General features: G+C 38.1%; 1 protein-coding gene across 1 annotated transcript in view; it reads left to right on the top strand.

Annotated features, from left to right (window-relative positions):
* Window positions 1–18,030, top strand: part of MANEAL (mannosidase endo-alpha like) — a 443,635-nt gene that overhangs the window by 266,810 nt on the left and 158,795 nt on the right. The window contains exon 3 of the mRNA XM_044083606.1: window positions 2,873–2,949. Within this exon, the coding sequence (XP_043939541.1) occupies window positions 2,873–2,949 (77 nt within the window). The remainder of the gene's footprint in view (window positions 1–2,872; window positions 2,950–18,030) is intronic.

Consider the following 18,030-nt stretch of genomic DNA (forward strand, 5'->3'; position numbering starts at 1 on the left):
TTTTATTTTTATTACAAATGAGACACCTTTGTGATCTGACCTGATCGGTGAGGATGTGACACTTGGTGGGTTACAACATTGACTCATGTCGGTGAGGAGTAGGTTGAGAATGTTTGCACCCCTAGTGGGCTTACGGACTAGCAAGTTCAGGGCATTTGTGTTTACAAGGTCCAGGACTCTTTGGGTCTGAGAATTTGGAGTTGTGTATTATTCCCAGCTTATACTATGGTAGTTGAAGTCTTTCATGAATATGGTATTTGGTATTGGGTTAAATTGGGAGTGACTGTTGTACATCTAAGTATGCAGCATGGGTTTCCTGTAAGGATATGCCATGGTACTTTGCCTGTGGTGAGTTTGATATGGGGAAGCTTAAGTGCATCTTACTGCTGGCTTAGCCTTGAGGTGTGTTTATTTCTGAGGTAAATTGAAACACCTCCATCTTTTGTCCCTACCTGTGTAGTAGCTGGTCTAAATGCATCCAAGGCATTGCAGTTCTGCAGTGCCAGGATGCTTTCTGTCTTTAAACCATGTCTCAGTAACTACACAGACATCTACAATTTTCCAGGGTGAGGAGAGCTTGCAGGGAAAGGTTTATGTTTAAAATTCTGGCATTGAGCAGTAATGCCTTTAGATTATCTTGGGGTATGTGTAGCTATCTCAAATGTTTTTTTTCAGGTTGACAGTGACTATGGGGTGGGTAAAGTTTTAACCAATATTTGATAACCTAGAGAGGGCAGCTGCAGACCATCAGTCATAATGCTGTGTGGTCTGTCAATCATATCCTTCCAGGCCAGCAAATATTGTATCCCCCTTCTCGTGACGCCAGAAAAAAACTTACGTTATCTTTTGTCTATATTGTGGCCTCATCCTTGAAGAAGATAGAATGCTACTCACTGCTGGTCTCCTATCTTCCAGAGACACACAGTCTGAGAGCTCCAGCAGGTCTCTTTTCATACAGTCCAGGGAGGTACATCCCAGGTCATTAGTCATACTGGTACTTATCATTCAATGACTTGAGTGGAGTGCATGCATGATTTGGCTGATCCTGGCCCCAGACAGGCAACTGACTGTGACCCACTATTTGCTCATCCTGGTGAGTGGAACATTGATATACCTCACAACGGAGTCACCTCTAACCAAAATATTGGGTTGTGTGTTGGTCTGACATAGGCTTAGATGATCAGACACAGTAAGGTGAGGATAAATGTCACATGGTGGATCTAGATTTGTTAGTGTTTTTGTGTTTGCATCTAATACTTATTGTAATTATGGTGTTTAGGAGGCCTCTGAGGTTTGGGTAGATTACTTTTAAGAGCCTTAGCCTATGTGGGTCTCTGTGTTTGTCTTGTGGTAGGTGTGCATCTCTGACAAACTGTTATTTGTAGTGGTTGTTTATGAGAGTCCTGCCTCCACTGATTGTGTAGAAGCACGTTTCACATACTGTAGCTGACTGTTTGAGAATGAAAGGGTTGTTGGAAAACATGAGACAATTTTCTGCATAGTCTAAGGATAGCCATTTCTGCCAAGCTGGCTACAGGAACAGTAGGAAAGTTCAGATCCATGGTTTCAAATATTAATATAGTAGTCTACAAATCTCGGGTGATATTTAAATAAGGCTACAGTCAATGACAAGACTCTTGTTTCTGTGCTCCCGTGTGTGAAGCACTGTAAGGGAGTATTTGAGGGGGTTGGTAACAGATTAACCTGGGTGCTATTTGGATATATTTACAGGAAGTTATGATTCTAAGTCCCTGTGTTTAGAATACATGGTTAAATATACAAGTCAGGAACTTATGATAGCAGAGAAGTACAAAAATTCAAACAAGTTTACTGTCCAGCATCAAAACAGCGCAATTCAAGGTTTCACAAGCAGTCAGAGGCCCAGAAATGGCTTAACTCTTCCACCATTTTCTCTGGAACTTACACAAAGTAATTCTTGTCCTCATATCACAATATATACATAGATGCTAAGTGAATGTAATGAAGTGAATTTGTAGGAAGGGCCTTTGCATTAGAGCACTACAATGAGTAGATTTTAGAAGAAATATGGAAAAAGGGTAAATCCCCTATGCAATGCATAGAGCACTAGACAGGCAGTGTAATAAGAAGGGTAACTTGAACTTTAGCAGTCATAGGAGAGGAAAGGATGCTCCCCATCTGATCTACTAGTTTCCAGTCAGATAGGTGATCCCTGTTGTAGCTTTTGCTCTCATTTCCATGCAAAGGTGAGAGAACAGAACATCTCAGACACTGGTGCTTGTACCATGTTTTAAAACTATACTGTTAAAAAGCTAACAGATTATTTTGGTGGACATGGAGCTAATAAGTAATATATTTTGCTTGTGTACCTTCTATTGACTTCTTTGCACTGTGTGATACTGTTATGCAATGCTTTCTTTCTTCTCTTGTTTATTTTATTGGTACAGTGAGCTATGCAACCTCACTACAGATTCATATTTTACCTTGCTGCTTGCTTTGTCTCTCTGCTATATACTGTATATCTAATGGGAACTCTGTCATAACGCATTTAAGTTGTCAAGAAGCAAATCAATAATTAAACACATGAAAAAGCCACTGTTCTGCATTGTAAACATGGTTCCTCAAAATTCATTACATAAAGTGCAGTCTGCAAAATGAAAAACCTGAAGTCTGTTAGGGATTTTTTGAGTATGATTAATAGGTTTAATAAACAGTGATTGAATGAAGAGTAAGCGTTTTAATAAGCTGTGTATTCCAATTTAACGTGTGTAGAGGTACTAGAATCTGATACTTTAAAAAAATAGGCAGTCTGTGTTACACAAGTCATGATAAATTAAAGCAGAATGCAGATATCGAAAGTCTTTCAAATCTTGTTTTTATCTCCTTTTTAAAGGCAGCCTTCCATATCCAGCCATATAAAGGACGCAATGACCGTACGGTGTATGACAACATTAAATATATAATCAACAAGTAAGTACATTTTAATAATTTGCTGAGTTTGCAAAACTTTCTGATTCTGTATTATGGCTTCCTTCAACCAAATTATTTATATGCAGATATCTTTGCAATATATGATGATTTAAAACTTCCAGTTCACAATAGTGGTGAAAATGCAAAAAGTAATATATCTGTGTAAACTTTAATTTTTTTCTATGTATTTATTTAGTTTGTAAGTTATAACAGACTCCTCAACTGTATGCATTGTTTTTAAGTTGTATATCAATGGAAAAAAAAACTGCGTTGGTGGTGCTGCGGTAGCGCTGTTGCCTCACAGTTAGACGTTGCCCATTCGATTCTCAGTTATAGCGTCTTCTGTGTGGTGACATGCATGAACGGGCATTCCTTCATTGAAGGTTGTGCGTTAGGCCCAGCAAGCCAGCACGTAAAACTCTACTGCCAATCATTAGCAGACCGGAGTTCCGCTGTGGTGACCCCTAACTGGGAAAAAGCCGAAAGACACAAACATCAATGGAAAAAAAAACACAGACGTGGATTTTGCACTGCTCCTTGTTTAGCAATGTGAACTGAATGCCTATGGACATGGTTAATGCTGAAATGTGTAAGTGAGTTACTGACTTTCAGGTAATGGGACATGAATGCGGGCTGTATGTAGGGTATTGCCAATGACATAGACAAGTTAATCAATATGTGACATCAAACCAAGGTTCCATCTGCTTGTTCTTTCCCGATTCATGTTGCTATACCAACAGTACTTTCAGTAAGTTCCAGTTCAAAGAAACAAACTCTCCAAAAGCCATGTATACTGAATATATATGGACAAGGGGTTATGGTGATCACGTTTCTTGAAGTCCAGTAGGTCATGAGCTGCACATTCAAGCATATGTACCTATTTTGTTGTTTGAATTGTGGTTTATTTTTTGGAGTTTCAAGACCAAGTAAAACATGGTTAACTGGAACCATGGCCAGAAGATAGTCACTAAAAACTTTATTTTTATATTTTAAAACACATTTTAAGACTTCTTTCAAGTGAACCTTTAAAAAGCAAGTAAAAACTTTCACCCTAGGGCTTCATCAGGCTGCGTATGTAGTCTTTAAAAATTGAATTTATATTGGTGCATCATGTGACTAGTACCCTTGTTGATTAAGATCTCATAGTAGTGGTTTTAAAGTTAAAGTTTAATTTAGTCCTGGTGAAGCCTGTGCATTAAATTGCATAATCCATAGCATTTCTTCCCATTCAGTTAAATGCACTAAATTACCTCCACATAATGGCTTGTGTATGACACTGAGAATTAAGAATTTAAAGGAATGTGTAATATCTGTTTCAGCTATATGTTTGTACAGGGCATTAGTATAAACTTGTTGATTTATGTTTGATACATGGTTGCCAATTCTTTCTTTTAATTTTCTTTTAGTCATTCCACTGTAAAATGCAGGACATTGGGTACATCTAGCCATATATATAAAACATTCTTAGAATTACAGTTTTTGTATGGCTTATCTCTAAATTTTGTTCCTAATACAGGATGTGTAAAAGATTTTGTAGTATTTGTATGTTGACAATATATACATTTGTTGCATCTGTAAGTTCCTTTTCTTGAGCTATTAAATGTGATATCTAAGTGTGGCTGTCCTTTACAACATAATTTGTTCTTCACATTTAATTTTCTTTTGTATCCAAAGTCTGGGTTTTCTGAGATGACATTTCTAAGTTGAAGAATATCTCTGAGTATGGACCAATATTTCTTCATAATATTCTTAACAGTATTTGTATTACGATTGTATGCTAGCATGCACCTAAGTTTATTTTGTTGGCGTGATCTCACATGATTTTCAGTTCCATTACAAAATACTGATTTAGCTGTATTATCATGTGTTGCTTGTATTGTTGGTGTATTATTTGCTGTTTTATATTTTGGACTTCTTTAGCATTATAACCTTTATTTATAAAATCAAGAGCAGTTGTATTCAGTTGTTCCTTCATTACACTATCAACTATGTTTAATTTAGCAGTTCTTAACATCTGATTTTTAACGATGTTTTTAAACATAAATTGAAGATGTTTGCTTGTGAGATGTAAATAAGTGTTTGCTTTAACTTATTTTTGTGCAGCTTAATATCCACTCTGCCATTTTCATTTATAACTAGCTTGATGTCTAAAAATTAATTTCCTTGTTAGGTAAAAAAAAGTAACAAAACAGAAAAAGAAACAAACAAAAACAGTTTGACAAATACGTTAATCATTATCTTGCAAAGATGTAGAACATGCCATTTGGTTGAGTACTGTTTCAGAGAGTACCTTTAGTGTGATGGCAACTCGCTAAAATCACTTTGTGCAACAGTGGCACATTCATTTCTCCCAACTGTTGTGCAACCTCAGAATAGGTATATTTATGTCTGGAGAATGTAGGCTTGTCCCCCCACATAGAGGGTATCATGGGGCTTACTGCTCTACAAAAAAAAAAAAAAAAAAAAAAAAAAGGCTTTGTTCCATGGATCATTGAAAGTGGATCCACTGATTTATTTTGAAGTTGCCAGCATTAACTGAAAGAGTAATCAGTCAACATGTGCCTTCCAGTATCTACTAGTATAATACTGTTTAATGTCTTCCTGTCCAACTGTGGTAATTTATTGTGTTGTCAATATTTTAATTATTACTGCATGTGCATTAGTCTTACTGTCATTCAAACTATGTGTTCATTGCTATGTCTTGCACTGGGACCAAAGCAATGTAATTACGTTCAGCTTGCACTGTTGTGTATATCTGATCGACAATAAAGTTTACTTTGACTTCCAAGATTATGGAATAAACCTCCCTTTGCTATCTAAAGTCAGTCATTAAATATCTTCAGAAATAAAGCAAATCATAAAGCAGAAAATGTCAACATAGGATTATAATAGTCAAGCTTTTTGAAGATAAGTAGGTTGTAAATTTCATATTAAAACTTGTGAACCCTTTCTTTTTGCTGTTTTAATGAAGATTAGTATTATTTTTTTTATTTATTTTTTTTTTGGGAGTTTATAAAGACCTAAATTTTTTTGTTCTGGCACTTGTGATAGGGAGCCAAATAACATTGCTAAAAATATCAAAACCTACAAGAAATACATTAAAGAACATACCAGCAAATTATTTAACAGTTAACATTTGTAACAGTTTTGTGTTGCTTGGTCTCTGAATTCTAAAGACTTGTGTCCTCACAAAAGACAATTTTAGTTTTTTTCAATTATTCTTTTCTAATAGACAACTTCTAATTATTGTATTCACAAATGTATATGGATACATCATGTTTTGGGTAAAACGTGTGTTGCCAGGATGTACATTTTGCAGTTAATGTATTCAGTCTGCTTCATTTTTTTGTCTGGACACATTTTAAGGCACTTTGTATACCTCTATATCATAGGTGACAAGATTTGTAACATATCCAAATTGTTTAATAGATGAAACTGCTGTGAAAAAGTAGTCTCCAGTTTCTGTTGGATATATGCATTGCAGCCTAGGTGCACTGTGTTTCAGTATGACTTCTAAATGTTTAGTTATTTTAGTAACTCAGTTACACATAACAACGCACAACATTTATCTATTCTTTTGCCCTACTCCACCGCAGGCTGAACTCCCTCCCCACATTCTTCTTTCTTTTCCACCAATACCTTTCTCTCCATCTCTGATCAGTTGTTCTTATCTGTTTTTCTTATAACAACTTTTTTTCACATTATCTGATTCTCAAAGCTGCACTGTTTTCTGATCTTTCCTACATTGCATAACACCACCTCAGTAGGTTTACGACCTTTCTGATATCTGCTTATACTCTACTGCACTTCCAGAGTTTTATGTATGGATAGACAGACATCCTTCTCAATATCTCCTGTCCATATCCATTATTTTAGACTCGCCATTCATATAGTTTTTTTATGCTGCTGTATAATATTTGTGAAAAATTGTTATTACTGCATTATTTTAACTGTACCGTATCAATATGAGTTTGTATTGTAGAATGTCTCTTGTAATAATTTTGTAATGTATAATGTTTGTAGAATGATATTGTGATATAACCTGGAGCATTTCTCCACAAGCCTCCATTGAAAATGGATACCCTGTGGGCCCAGTTGGACTTTCTTAATAAACAAACAACCATAAGTGAAATAATAGTATTTCAGTTGTGAAAGAAACTGTGGTTGATTTCTTAACTGTGCAGGTCCTTACCATGATGCATTTTCTTAATTGTTTAAAGTTTAATTAATTTGCCGAATAGACTTGGCCATTCTTATTCTAAGACCTTGGATAATGTCACAGTATTTATATTGGTGAAACTTATAACTTATGTTATGGAATATTTGCAAAGTGAAGGATTCTGTGTAGAAAGTCTAACACAGGGCATATCGCAGCATGATGGCACAACAAGTCCCTAGTGTAAGGAGAAACAAGAGTAGAGGGAGACATCTGAAGAAATGTGCACATGGGAAAGAAAAAGAGATTTAATATAGTGCAATATTTATGCAAAGGAGAAAGCAAAACTAATCAATGCAAAAAAAGAGCAGCACCAAAGACATTTGAAGATAAATACAGACAAAGACATCCAGATATGGAAGATTTTACAATACAAAAAATAAGAAAACAAACAGGAAAAGAGAAGTTAAAGAAATAGAAACTGAGGATATGGATTACCTGTAAAGTGAAGGATTTAGTGTAGAAAATTTAACTCAGAAAACAACACAGCAGGATAGAGCAGTGGACACCCAGATTAAGGAGAAACCAGTGGAGCAGGAAGCATCTAATCAGTTGACATATGAAGATATTTTGGAGCCTCCCATAGGAAACCAGTACAAAGTTTCAGTTGGAGCTATACAGCAAGAGAAACAACAGGAAATGGTGGCAACTCTGACACAATGTCTTGGAGTGATAGGCCAGTGAGTTCCCATATGAAGGAGCAACGGTTGACACAGGGTGAAACTTAAGAGAAAAAGAAGTTATGTACTCACCATAAAGTTCCATGTTTGTTGTCCAGTATCTCGCCTTCATTCTTGCTGGTTGGGTTCGGAGCCGAACTCGGCTTCGACTCAGCCATATACTACAACTCAAGAGTTTCTACTGGCTTGAGGCTATAACCTATCCCATGTTGCTTAGTGGCTGTTCCTCAGATCTTGTTTGAGGGAGAGAGCTCCCTATGATATGTCTTAATATCCAGAAAGTGAAAATATATGAAATATATTGGTCATAAAAGTAAAAAGGAAGGCAAGATGAGAATCAGACCATATTTGCCAGTTTGTAAAATTCCTCTAGATCCTCCAGGAGGGGGATGGCTGGGTGGGATGCAAGAATGAAGGTGAGATACTAGACAACAAACATGGAACATTATGGTGAGTACATAAACTTCTTTATGTTATGTTGTCCTATCTCAACTTCATTCTTGCTGGCTGGGACAGAGTCCTCATCACCTTTTTCTTGGGTGGCTGAAGAGAATAAACTCTTCAGGCCATGGAACCAAAGGATGCCCTGTTCTGGGAGGCCACATCTACTTTGTAATGAGAGATGAAGGTGTGATGATTAACCCATGTAGCAGCAGCAAAATTGAATCCAATGGAAGTCTGGATTGAAATGCAATGGAAGTGGACACTGCTCTAGTTGAATGTCCTTTCACTTCCTCTGGTGGTTCTTTATCATGAGAGTGATAAGCATATTTGATAGTCTCAATAAGCCATTTGGACAAAGTAACTTTTGAGACTGCCTGGCCTTTTTTTGTTTCTGAATAGGACACAAACAATTGGTCTGACTTTCTGAACTCTTTCGTCCTGTGTAAATATGTACATCCAATTGGTGAAGCTTATATTCTGCCTTGTTGCTATAATTAGGAAAGAACACAGGCAAGTCTATAGATTGATTTAAATTTGTTTCAGAACAGACTTTTGGTAAGAAGGGGGGATTTGTTCTGAGGGAAACTCTATTGTTGTGGAAGATCAAATGGGGAGGACGGATAGATAAGGCCTGCAACTCTGAAACCCTCTTAGCTGAGGTAACTGCTGTCAGAAAGAGAGTTTTCCAGGGTAAAAATTTTAAAGAACAAGAGGATGCTGGTTTGAAAGGGGGAAGAATCAACGCCGATAATACTAAATTTAGATCCCATAGTGGAGGAGGTTCTCTTACAGGAGGTCTTAACAGAAAGGTGCCTCTGAGGAAGGCCTTGCATAACTTGTGGGACATTACATTGGATCAGAGTTCCACCACGCTAACTCCTTCTTTGTGGCCACAGCCACCACCATCGCATCTACTAGAACTCCCTTAGTTAGATACTGTCTGTCCTCTGGCAGCTAGTTGAACTTGAATAGTGGCAGCCACTGCTCCTTGATTAAAAATTTCTGTTAGGAATTCCAAAATTTCAGGTATATAGCCTGTAAAGGGATCTATGTGTTTCTTGTCTGTTCAACAAGAGAACCTCTTCCATTTGCTCGCATAAAGTTTCCTAGTTGTCTTTTTGTGCGAAGATACCAAAATGTGGCATACTGCCGGGGATAATTCTGGAAGCCTGGCTAAGATTGGAAGTGGAGAAACCAAGCTGTCAGCTTGAGGCTCTGAAGGGCAGGATGGAGCATTCCTGACTGATGCGTCAGAAGATCCGGCACTGGGTCCAGGATCAATGGGTTATCCTGAAGGTGGGGCCAACGGAAAGGGAACCTGATCTGACGAGGCCAGTATGAAGGAATGAGAATTAACCTGCGACTCAACGATTTGGCTTTCTGAATAACATTTGGAATCAAAGGGAACGGGGGAAAAGCATAAAGAAGTCCCAGGGGCCAATCATGGACTAGTGCATCCCTCAGTGACTCTCCCGGAGGGGGAAATGAGGGCAATGTAGTTGCTGCATTTGGCATTGAAGGGAGTGGCAAAAAGGTTGCAGCAAGGCTGGCCCATTTGTGAAAAATTTGATTCACAACTTCCTGATTCAGGGGCCACTCTTGAGGCATGAGAATCTCTCTGCTTAGCCTGTCTGCTATGACGTTGGATTTCCTCGGGATGTGTGTTGCCGTCAGAAAACATTGAGAAGATATTACCCATTGCCAAACTCTCTGGGCTTCTCGACATAGGGGGTAGTTGGATGAAATGTGACAAATAATTTGGGGGCTGCAAGGTAAAGGCCGTTGAAGAGAAAGTATGCTTCCCATACCTGTCCATCATGCGAGACTCCTTGTTTAGTGGATGGACAGATGCAGAAGTTTCAGCTAACTCCTTCTTTGTAGCCGCAGCCACCACCATCGCATCTACTAGAACTCCCTTAGTTAGATACTGTCTGTCCTCTGGGGTCGTAATATATTTATTTGGCCTCCACGAAACGGGGTCCACTGATTCTGGAAAGTCCCATACCTTTCTTCTCATTACACCCAGGAAAGGGTCGAAAGATGGAGACACCCAAGAGGTAGGAGGGGCAAGAGCCAAATGCCTCCAGGTATAATGACTCATCAGAAGGGGAGAGGGACTTCCAGCCACCCCTCTGCATAAGAATCTCCAGGATGTCTGAAAAGGAGACATCCTCAGGGGGCGACCGTGGGGACCCTTCTAAATCCTCCAAGTCAGTATGAGAAGTGGCAGACTCAGGGGAGTCCACGTGCTTTCTCTTACACTGCCTTTTCCGAGGGTCCTCCTCGGGGGGATGTTCCAGGGAGGTATCGGAAGAGGTTATTCCACCCAATGGGGTTTCCTGGGGCACTGGCTCTTTACTCTGGTGGTGATGGAGGGATGATGAAGAGGTGGACACCGGTCCCTTGGGGGGAAAAGAGGCTGTAGCCAAAGGTGGGGCAGACTCAGTGGAGAGCACACTCTGCATCACCTCGAAGGCACCATGGTCCTGGGCCGAGAGAGACTCCAGCCTCGAGAGGCCAGGAGATCTCTGCGGCATCGAGGAGGGTGGATCTGAGGCTGATCTGGGAGCCAAACTCACCTGAGCTGAGGTGCTGAGTGGAAGAGCTGGTTCCGACCTGGGTCTGACATGACTCTCACCCCCCGTTGCCAGCCAGGGAGTGTCTGCCCCCAGATCCCTTGATGGAAGACAGCATTGAAGAGATTGGAGCAGACGTCGAAGCTGAGATACCACTAGTGATTACTGGCTCCGGCAGTTCCAGCACAACAACTTCCATACTCTCTTGCTCCGAACTCATCCGAGTCAAAGGAGGAATCGATGATGTCAGAGATACAGTTGTCTGCTCAACGATCCGATGGGCTGGGCACGAGAGAATTTCTGCTAGAGCCCGGGTCTGGAGCAGCCTCTTTACGACCTGCTCCACATCATCGTCCGACAATCTGGAGGATAGAGATGAATGGCTTGAAGACTTGTGGCTACCTGCCACAGACTGTAGCAAAGGAAATTGTGGCACCGAATGGACAGGCTCCAAAGATGGTGACTAACTCCTTTTTTGGCTCCACAATGGTTCCAAAGAGACAGATGGAACCGAGGGAGGACCAGACTTGTTGGAACCGGAAACTTTCGGATCTGAGGATACTGTAACTTTGACACTGCTTGATGGCTCAGACACCAGAGCCGACAAAGCAGACTTTTTTGATTTTTCCAGTTTCGAAGTCTGATTATCATCATCCACTTTCAATGAGCCCCTTAAAATTAGCTTATTTTTCCTTTCCTGTAAGACCCTGTCACTGAAACTATGACAAACGGAGCAGGAGTCTTGGAGATGGACAGGTCCTAGACCATAGACACAACTTGTGTGTCCATCCATTATGGACATTTTTTGAGTGTACGAATCACGCTTTTTAAATCTAGATTTATGTTCTTTAACAGGTTCTTTCAACATATTTAACTGTCAAAAAAACAACTAACACAACAGTGCAAAAACTATCAAAAAAAGTTAAGCAAGACAGAAATGTATTTATTTATTTATTTATTTATCTATCTATTTATTTTTTTTACAAGAAAGGATAGGGAGGAGGAGACGTCTCTAAATTAAATGACAATCTCCTCCAACTCGAGGAGATGCCTCTAATTTAAATGGTGACTCCTTAAGGGGAGAAAGGGAAGATGAAAGAATCCTCTAACTGAAACGGATTCTCTGACTAGAAAAAAGGGGAAAGAGAGAAGACAAGGCCTAAAAAGCCGCCACAAAAGAAAAAACAGCCAATATACGAAAAACAGCCCTAAAAAAGGGCACTGTACTATAAGTGGGCCAGGTAAAGTAGGATGTAACAGTAAGGTTTAAGAAAGGTAATACCAAAATAGAGTATAATATTAAATTTTACTAGCATGAGCCAGCAAAGACAATCCCGTGGCAAACTAGATCTGGGGAACAGCCACTAAGCACCATGGGATTGGTTATAGCCTTGAGCCAGTAGAAGCTCTCGAGTTTTAGTATACGGCCTAGTCGGAGCCGAGTTCGGCTCCGAACCCAACCAGCAAGAATGAAGGTGAGACAGAAATGCCCACAGGAAATGGCAAAGAATGTGCCCTCAGTTTAGAAAAAAATGGTCTAAGAGAAAATTTACTTGATTTAATAGAGATGGACAGACATATTAAGATCAATGAAAGAAATGGATTGCAGAAGGTCAATAAAACCCCAAAAGTTAGAAGTTTGATAAAACAAATGAACACAGTAATTAGGATTGCCCATAGAGATTCATGTGATATAACAGAAGTAAATAGGATACATTACTGTGCAGCCAAGTTAATAACAGATAAAGTCCTACCACAGGAACACTTAGGGTAGTAAGGGGAAGGATGGGGAGAAATTGAATGCCATCATGGAAGTATCGAATAGAGAAAACTATAAAACAATTAAGGCAAGTGTCACTATTAGAAGAGTGTAGAAGAAGGAACAGATCAACAAAAATACTTAGGAAGATAGATGTGATAAAACCAATGCACAATATTATAATGGGTAAGGATTTAGCATGCACTATCAGAAATAATAAACTAAAAATATCAGCACCGGCAGAAAAACGTAGAAGATACACAGATAAATATAAGGGAAAAGTACAAAATAAGCAATTTATTGATGACCCAAAAAAGTTTTATAGAGAATTGGGAAACAAGGTAACAGGAATTGAAAGACCACCAAAATAAAGGAAGAAATAGATACTTTTTGGAGAAGTATTTATGAAGATCCTGTGGAACATAACAAAGATGCTAAATGGATAGAAGAAGTAAAAGAAAGAATAAGAAGATCAAATGTACATTATATGAAATTGGATGAAGTAATGGCCAGAGAGATTGAAGCAAAGTTAAGAAAAGCCTCTAATTGGAATACCCCAGGCCCAGATGCAGTGCCTAACTTCTGGCTAAATGTATTAACATCTTTGCATGAAGATTTAGCTATGAGTAAGAAATATTTATATGTGCACCCCGAACAGACACCTGCCTGGCTAACAACAGGAAAAACAATGCTCCTACATAAGAGTGAATCTGCAAGCTACCCTAAAAATTATAGACCAATAACTTGCCTTCCGACGACAATACTAATTTCATGAACTTTAATCATACTTTGACTTAGGAATGGAGTCCATTCCCATCATGATATTAGAAACCCAAAAGATTTGGAGAAATTAAAAAGAGTGAAACTTTACATATGTTGTTGAGTTTATGATGAAATTTGGAGTTATGAAGAATGAATGGACAAGTGTAAATTCTAGCATATTAACTCTGCCTTTTAAAACAGGTAAATACAGGATCACTTATTTTGTTAGACTGAGATTATTGCCCTATTCAGTTCTAAATGTTGTCTTTATATACCTGACTGTAGATCATCTTTTAACATAAATATAACATCTTTGCCCTTATACAAATTTTTTGTTATTCCCATGCAGTTAGATTTCATTTATAATTTGTGAATTTTTCTTTTCTTATTACAGTATAAAAATGCTTCATGTCTGCATCACAAACTTAATATTATTATCAGTACTCGGTACATACAGTAGTAATTTCACAAAGGAATGCAAATGTTGTATTATGTTTATTTATTAATAACTTCATAAATGAATATTAGACTAACTGCTATTGAAGGTAATTTTTAAACTCTGCCAATAATCTCAGGTCAGAATCAAATTCTCTATGCTGTGTCTTTGAGGTGAAGACCTTGACCATTATACCAATCCCACCTACAGCTGTTATGTGTTAACTGGGTAAGAGGATTGGTCAAGGACCTTTTAAAGCCAGAATCAGGGCCAAATGGCAAAACTGTAATACAGTCACATAGATAATTAAAGTGAATATTTAAAGGAATATGGCTGTATACCCATTTACTGGGGGGTTACTGTGAGCAACTCTTTTCATTTTAAGGTGTCACTTAGACAACTAAGTAATCTGAAGCCTACAAATTCTCCGATATGAGTATTCAGTGCTACTGTTGTAGGCTTTAGCCACTTTCTGTGTAGGTTGGCCAGTACTTTTCATATGAATTTTAGAGAGACCTGTGCTCTTCTCATCTGTTGCAAAAAGTCCACAACACACACATATACATATATATCAATATAACTGTAGTCTGATTTTTTTGTTTGTTTTTATTTAGTAGATCAGCTTAAAAAAACAGAAAATGTTAAATACTTCACTGTTTTATAATCGAGCAGTTTTTGACCATCTACTGTAAATTTGTCTCAGTGTACCACCATTCTGAATGCTAATTTGTGCATAACACTGATTTCTGTAGAATTCTGCCATCCTGAACATAGTGCACCTTAAAGTCATTAGAAATGATGTACTATAGTAGGATGGAATGAAGTTGTGTCCTTGTCCAGTTTTGATGTTATGCGTTCTCAGTGATTTGACATCAGAGGTTACGTTACTGACTATATTGCACAAAGTAAATAAGATATAAAATGTCTCAAAATGCCATTTGACCTCATTATTTCAAAATTTATTTAAAAAGTTCCAACTTTGTCTGAAGAATAAGTATAGCCAGATAATTATCCATTTTTCCCTAGGTGAAACATGACCTTTAACAGAATTAATGGTTGGGCATTATTGCTGTTATTAATGATATTGCAATATTGAAAGTCATAAATTAACCTTTCAGCAAAAGTGTTAAGCCTCCTAAATAAATTAGCTATAAATTCTTATAATCAACATTAAATAATCTCAAAGGTCTACAATTATTAATATCCATACTGTCACCTCTGTGCTTGTAGTGGTATTTAATTAAGGAAGGAGTGAACTTGTAAAGGTCGTTGGGACCGCAGAACATAATGAAAAGTCTAAGGCAGGGAATGCTTTAACTATGAGCATTAATGCAGGCATTCTTTTTTATTAACCCTTTTGCAGATGACTTTACTTCTGACTGTATAAGCTGACCTGTTAGCACCTGTTCCTTTCTGTGTTTATTTAGGCAGGAAGGTGTGTTTCTATAAGCTCTTTTCTTATCCACTGAAAATAATTTCCAGATAAGTGTTGAACTTTGCATTTACTTATTTAATGGATTTAGGAGTGTAGCTGTTGTTTTTGGAATTGTATGCCAGCTTTCTGAAAGTTGCCATTCTCACTCACAAGTGTAGTCTTCAACCCCTGATAGTGCATATTTTGGGACTGCAAATAAACTATTGAAAAAAAAATAACAAAGCAAAACCGACAAACAAAAAAATGCTTGTGCAGACATTCTGGGAAAATATTTAATCATAAAGCATTATAAATATGGCATTTTCTAAGTTTTTGTTCCACATCAGTACTGTTTTTCATTTGCATAATAAACATTCTATAATTTGTAAAAAAAAAAATGTTAATGTCTGAATCTGCCATGCAGATTTTGTTTTATAAGAGCCCCTCAGGGATCGGTCTTCAGACTTCTCCTTTCTGGCATTTACTTCTCTGACGTCAAGGCCAATGTCATGGATCTTTGGCTGACTAAATTTGTAGATAATTGCAAATTAGGAGCAGTCATAGAATCTCTCATTGATGCAAATGTTCTCTGGGAAGGGCTGTCACAGACAAATGGACTAAAGCTAAATGTCAAGGGTGGGAGGTTGGCATAATGGTTAAGATTTTTACCTTGCAGACACAAGGCGCAGGGTTTGATTCTCACATGGGTAATTGGCTAGGCTTAAAATGGCCCGCAAGGGCAATTAGCCTACTACTAATCTATGAATCTATGAACCTATGCGTAATTGTATCTTTTGGGAAGTCATCCACTCCTAGTAACTATCATAATGACAAGACACACCTAAGAGTTGACCCATTAGTCAGGGACTTGGGGACATGGATAGACTTAATCTAGTCTTTGACCATGACTTGTCAACCGTAGTGAGAAAATCATTCTGTGTTGTGCAACTTGTAAACAAAGGTATGGCATTTAGGTCCAACGGGGTCATTGTTCCACTATATTTGGCATTCATCAGACCTTTCAGTGAGTACAGTGCTTCCTTTGGTATGTACCTAACCAAGCACATCTGACAACTGGAATATCCATAGAGATTCCTCACTAAAAGAATACAGGGTGTAAGTAACATGTCCTCTGCAGATGACCTCAAGGCCCTATCCCTGTATTCTCTCTCCTACAGGCTGTTGAGGGGAGATCTATGCCTACCATACAAGGCATTGTCAGACCCCACCCTGATAGACCACCCGCATATCCACAAAACAAACAGTACCAGAATTACCTATTCTAAAGACATAAACCTTGCCTGTGATATAAACAGGACCTGCCGGAGAGACAGGTATGTATCCCAGAGACTACCTCTTCTCTGGAACTGGCTCCCATCCATGTGAAAGAGTTCCGCCTTAACACAATTCAAGTGTAATTTGGACAATTGTCGGGAGGACAGGAGATTCATCTTTGGTTTGACACGTATGTCTCTAATGGATACAGACAGCCTGTAAATTGTTTATCTCCCAGGCCCTGCCTACACTTATCTAGGGTACCAGAATTTGTCAGAGATTTGGAATGCATGGCTAGGCTTAAAAAGGCCCTTGTGGTCATTAGTCTAGTGCACCCTATGAATATATGAAGAGGCAGATTGTACATGGTGTGCATACTTAAGATAAGCAGTCTTTATTACTGCTGTAACTGATGAAGCTTTGTTACATGTTCACAGCATCCTCAATGTATATCTGAGCAGAGGTCAATGCTTAGTATAAATGCTAGTGTGGGATTTCACATTATTACATTTCTAAATGCTCTTGCTTATTTTGTCTTGACAACAGGCATATAATAACCATGTTACATAATGACAGGTAGGCACAGTAAAAGTGCACGAGCTATACAGGTAAAGCAAGAACTTTTGCAAGACACAAATACACAGATTATCAATATCACATTGCTGAGAGAGTAGAATTTGTTCCACTTTGTATATCCATCTTTTGCGTTGTTATTTATGTTAGCCAAAAGTCAGTTGATTAAAAAAACAAAAACCATGTGGATGAATACAGGAAGACCAGAAAATGAAAAGCGGCTGGTAGACACTGCTTTTCAGTCCAAATCTAAAGCTTGCATTTCCTCATTCATTAAACATAGGTTTACAACACATCATTTAGGTCTTTTCTGTAGTTTGTCCTCTTAAACCATTTGAAAGGAGAAAATGCTTAACCAATGTTGTATATTTTAAAACAGTATAAGTAGATTTCCACTGTTTGTTTTTAATAACTAAATATGGTACAGTGGTATGGATTCACAAAGCAATACTCATCCTCTGCAATATGAATTTGGCTACTTTAGCTTTGAAAAGGTTTAGAGTAAGACTTTCAGTATTCTACTAGTGTTAGTAATTCCCCTCTTTATTCCACTAGTAGTATTAGCAATGCACATCGTTTGATGCTAGTTTTGAAATGCTCTGCATTACCCCAAGTATACAAGCAACTTATTTTAAAAGAAGGCACTTCTCTTTTTTAAATTCAGTATTTAATTAACAAAGACTAATAAATCACTGCAAAAACACTGTGCAATTTTCCCAAAGGGCACAGTTATTTACTTTCCTTTGTTGCTGAACAGTTCTTTTCAATTACAACTACATTCCATTCAGTAGAAAGGTTCTACAATCATTTAAATTACCTTCAGCACCAGTGTCTAGCCGTTTCCTATTCCTATTACATTGTCTTACCATTGCTGGTGTTTGTTATCTTGTAAGACTACCAGATATGTTCTACTCAGCTCCCTTTCAACACATCTTGTCAGCCTGTT

Source organism: Protopterus annectens, chromosome 1.part1 (assembly GCF_019279795.1).
Source record: "Protopterus annectens isolate FY-2018-M chromosome 1.part1, PAN1.0, whole genome shotgun sequence".
NCBI lineage: Eukaryota > Metazoa > Chordata > Ceratodontiformes > Protopteridae > Protopterus > Protopterus annectens.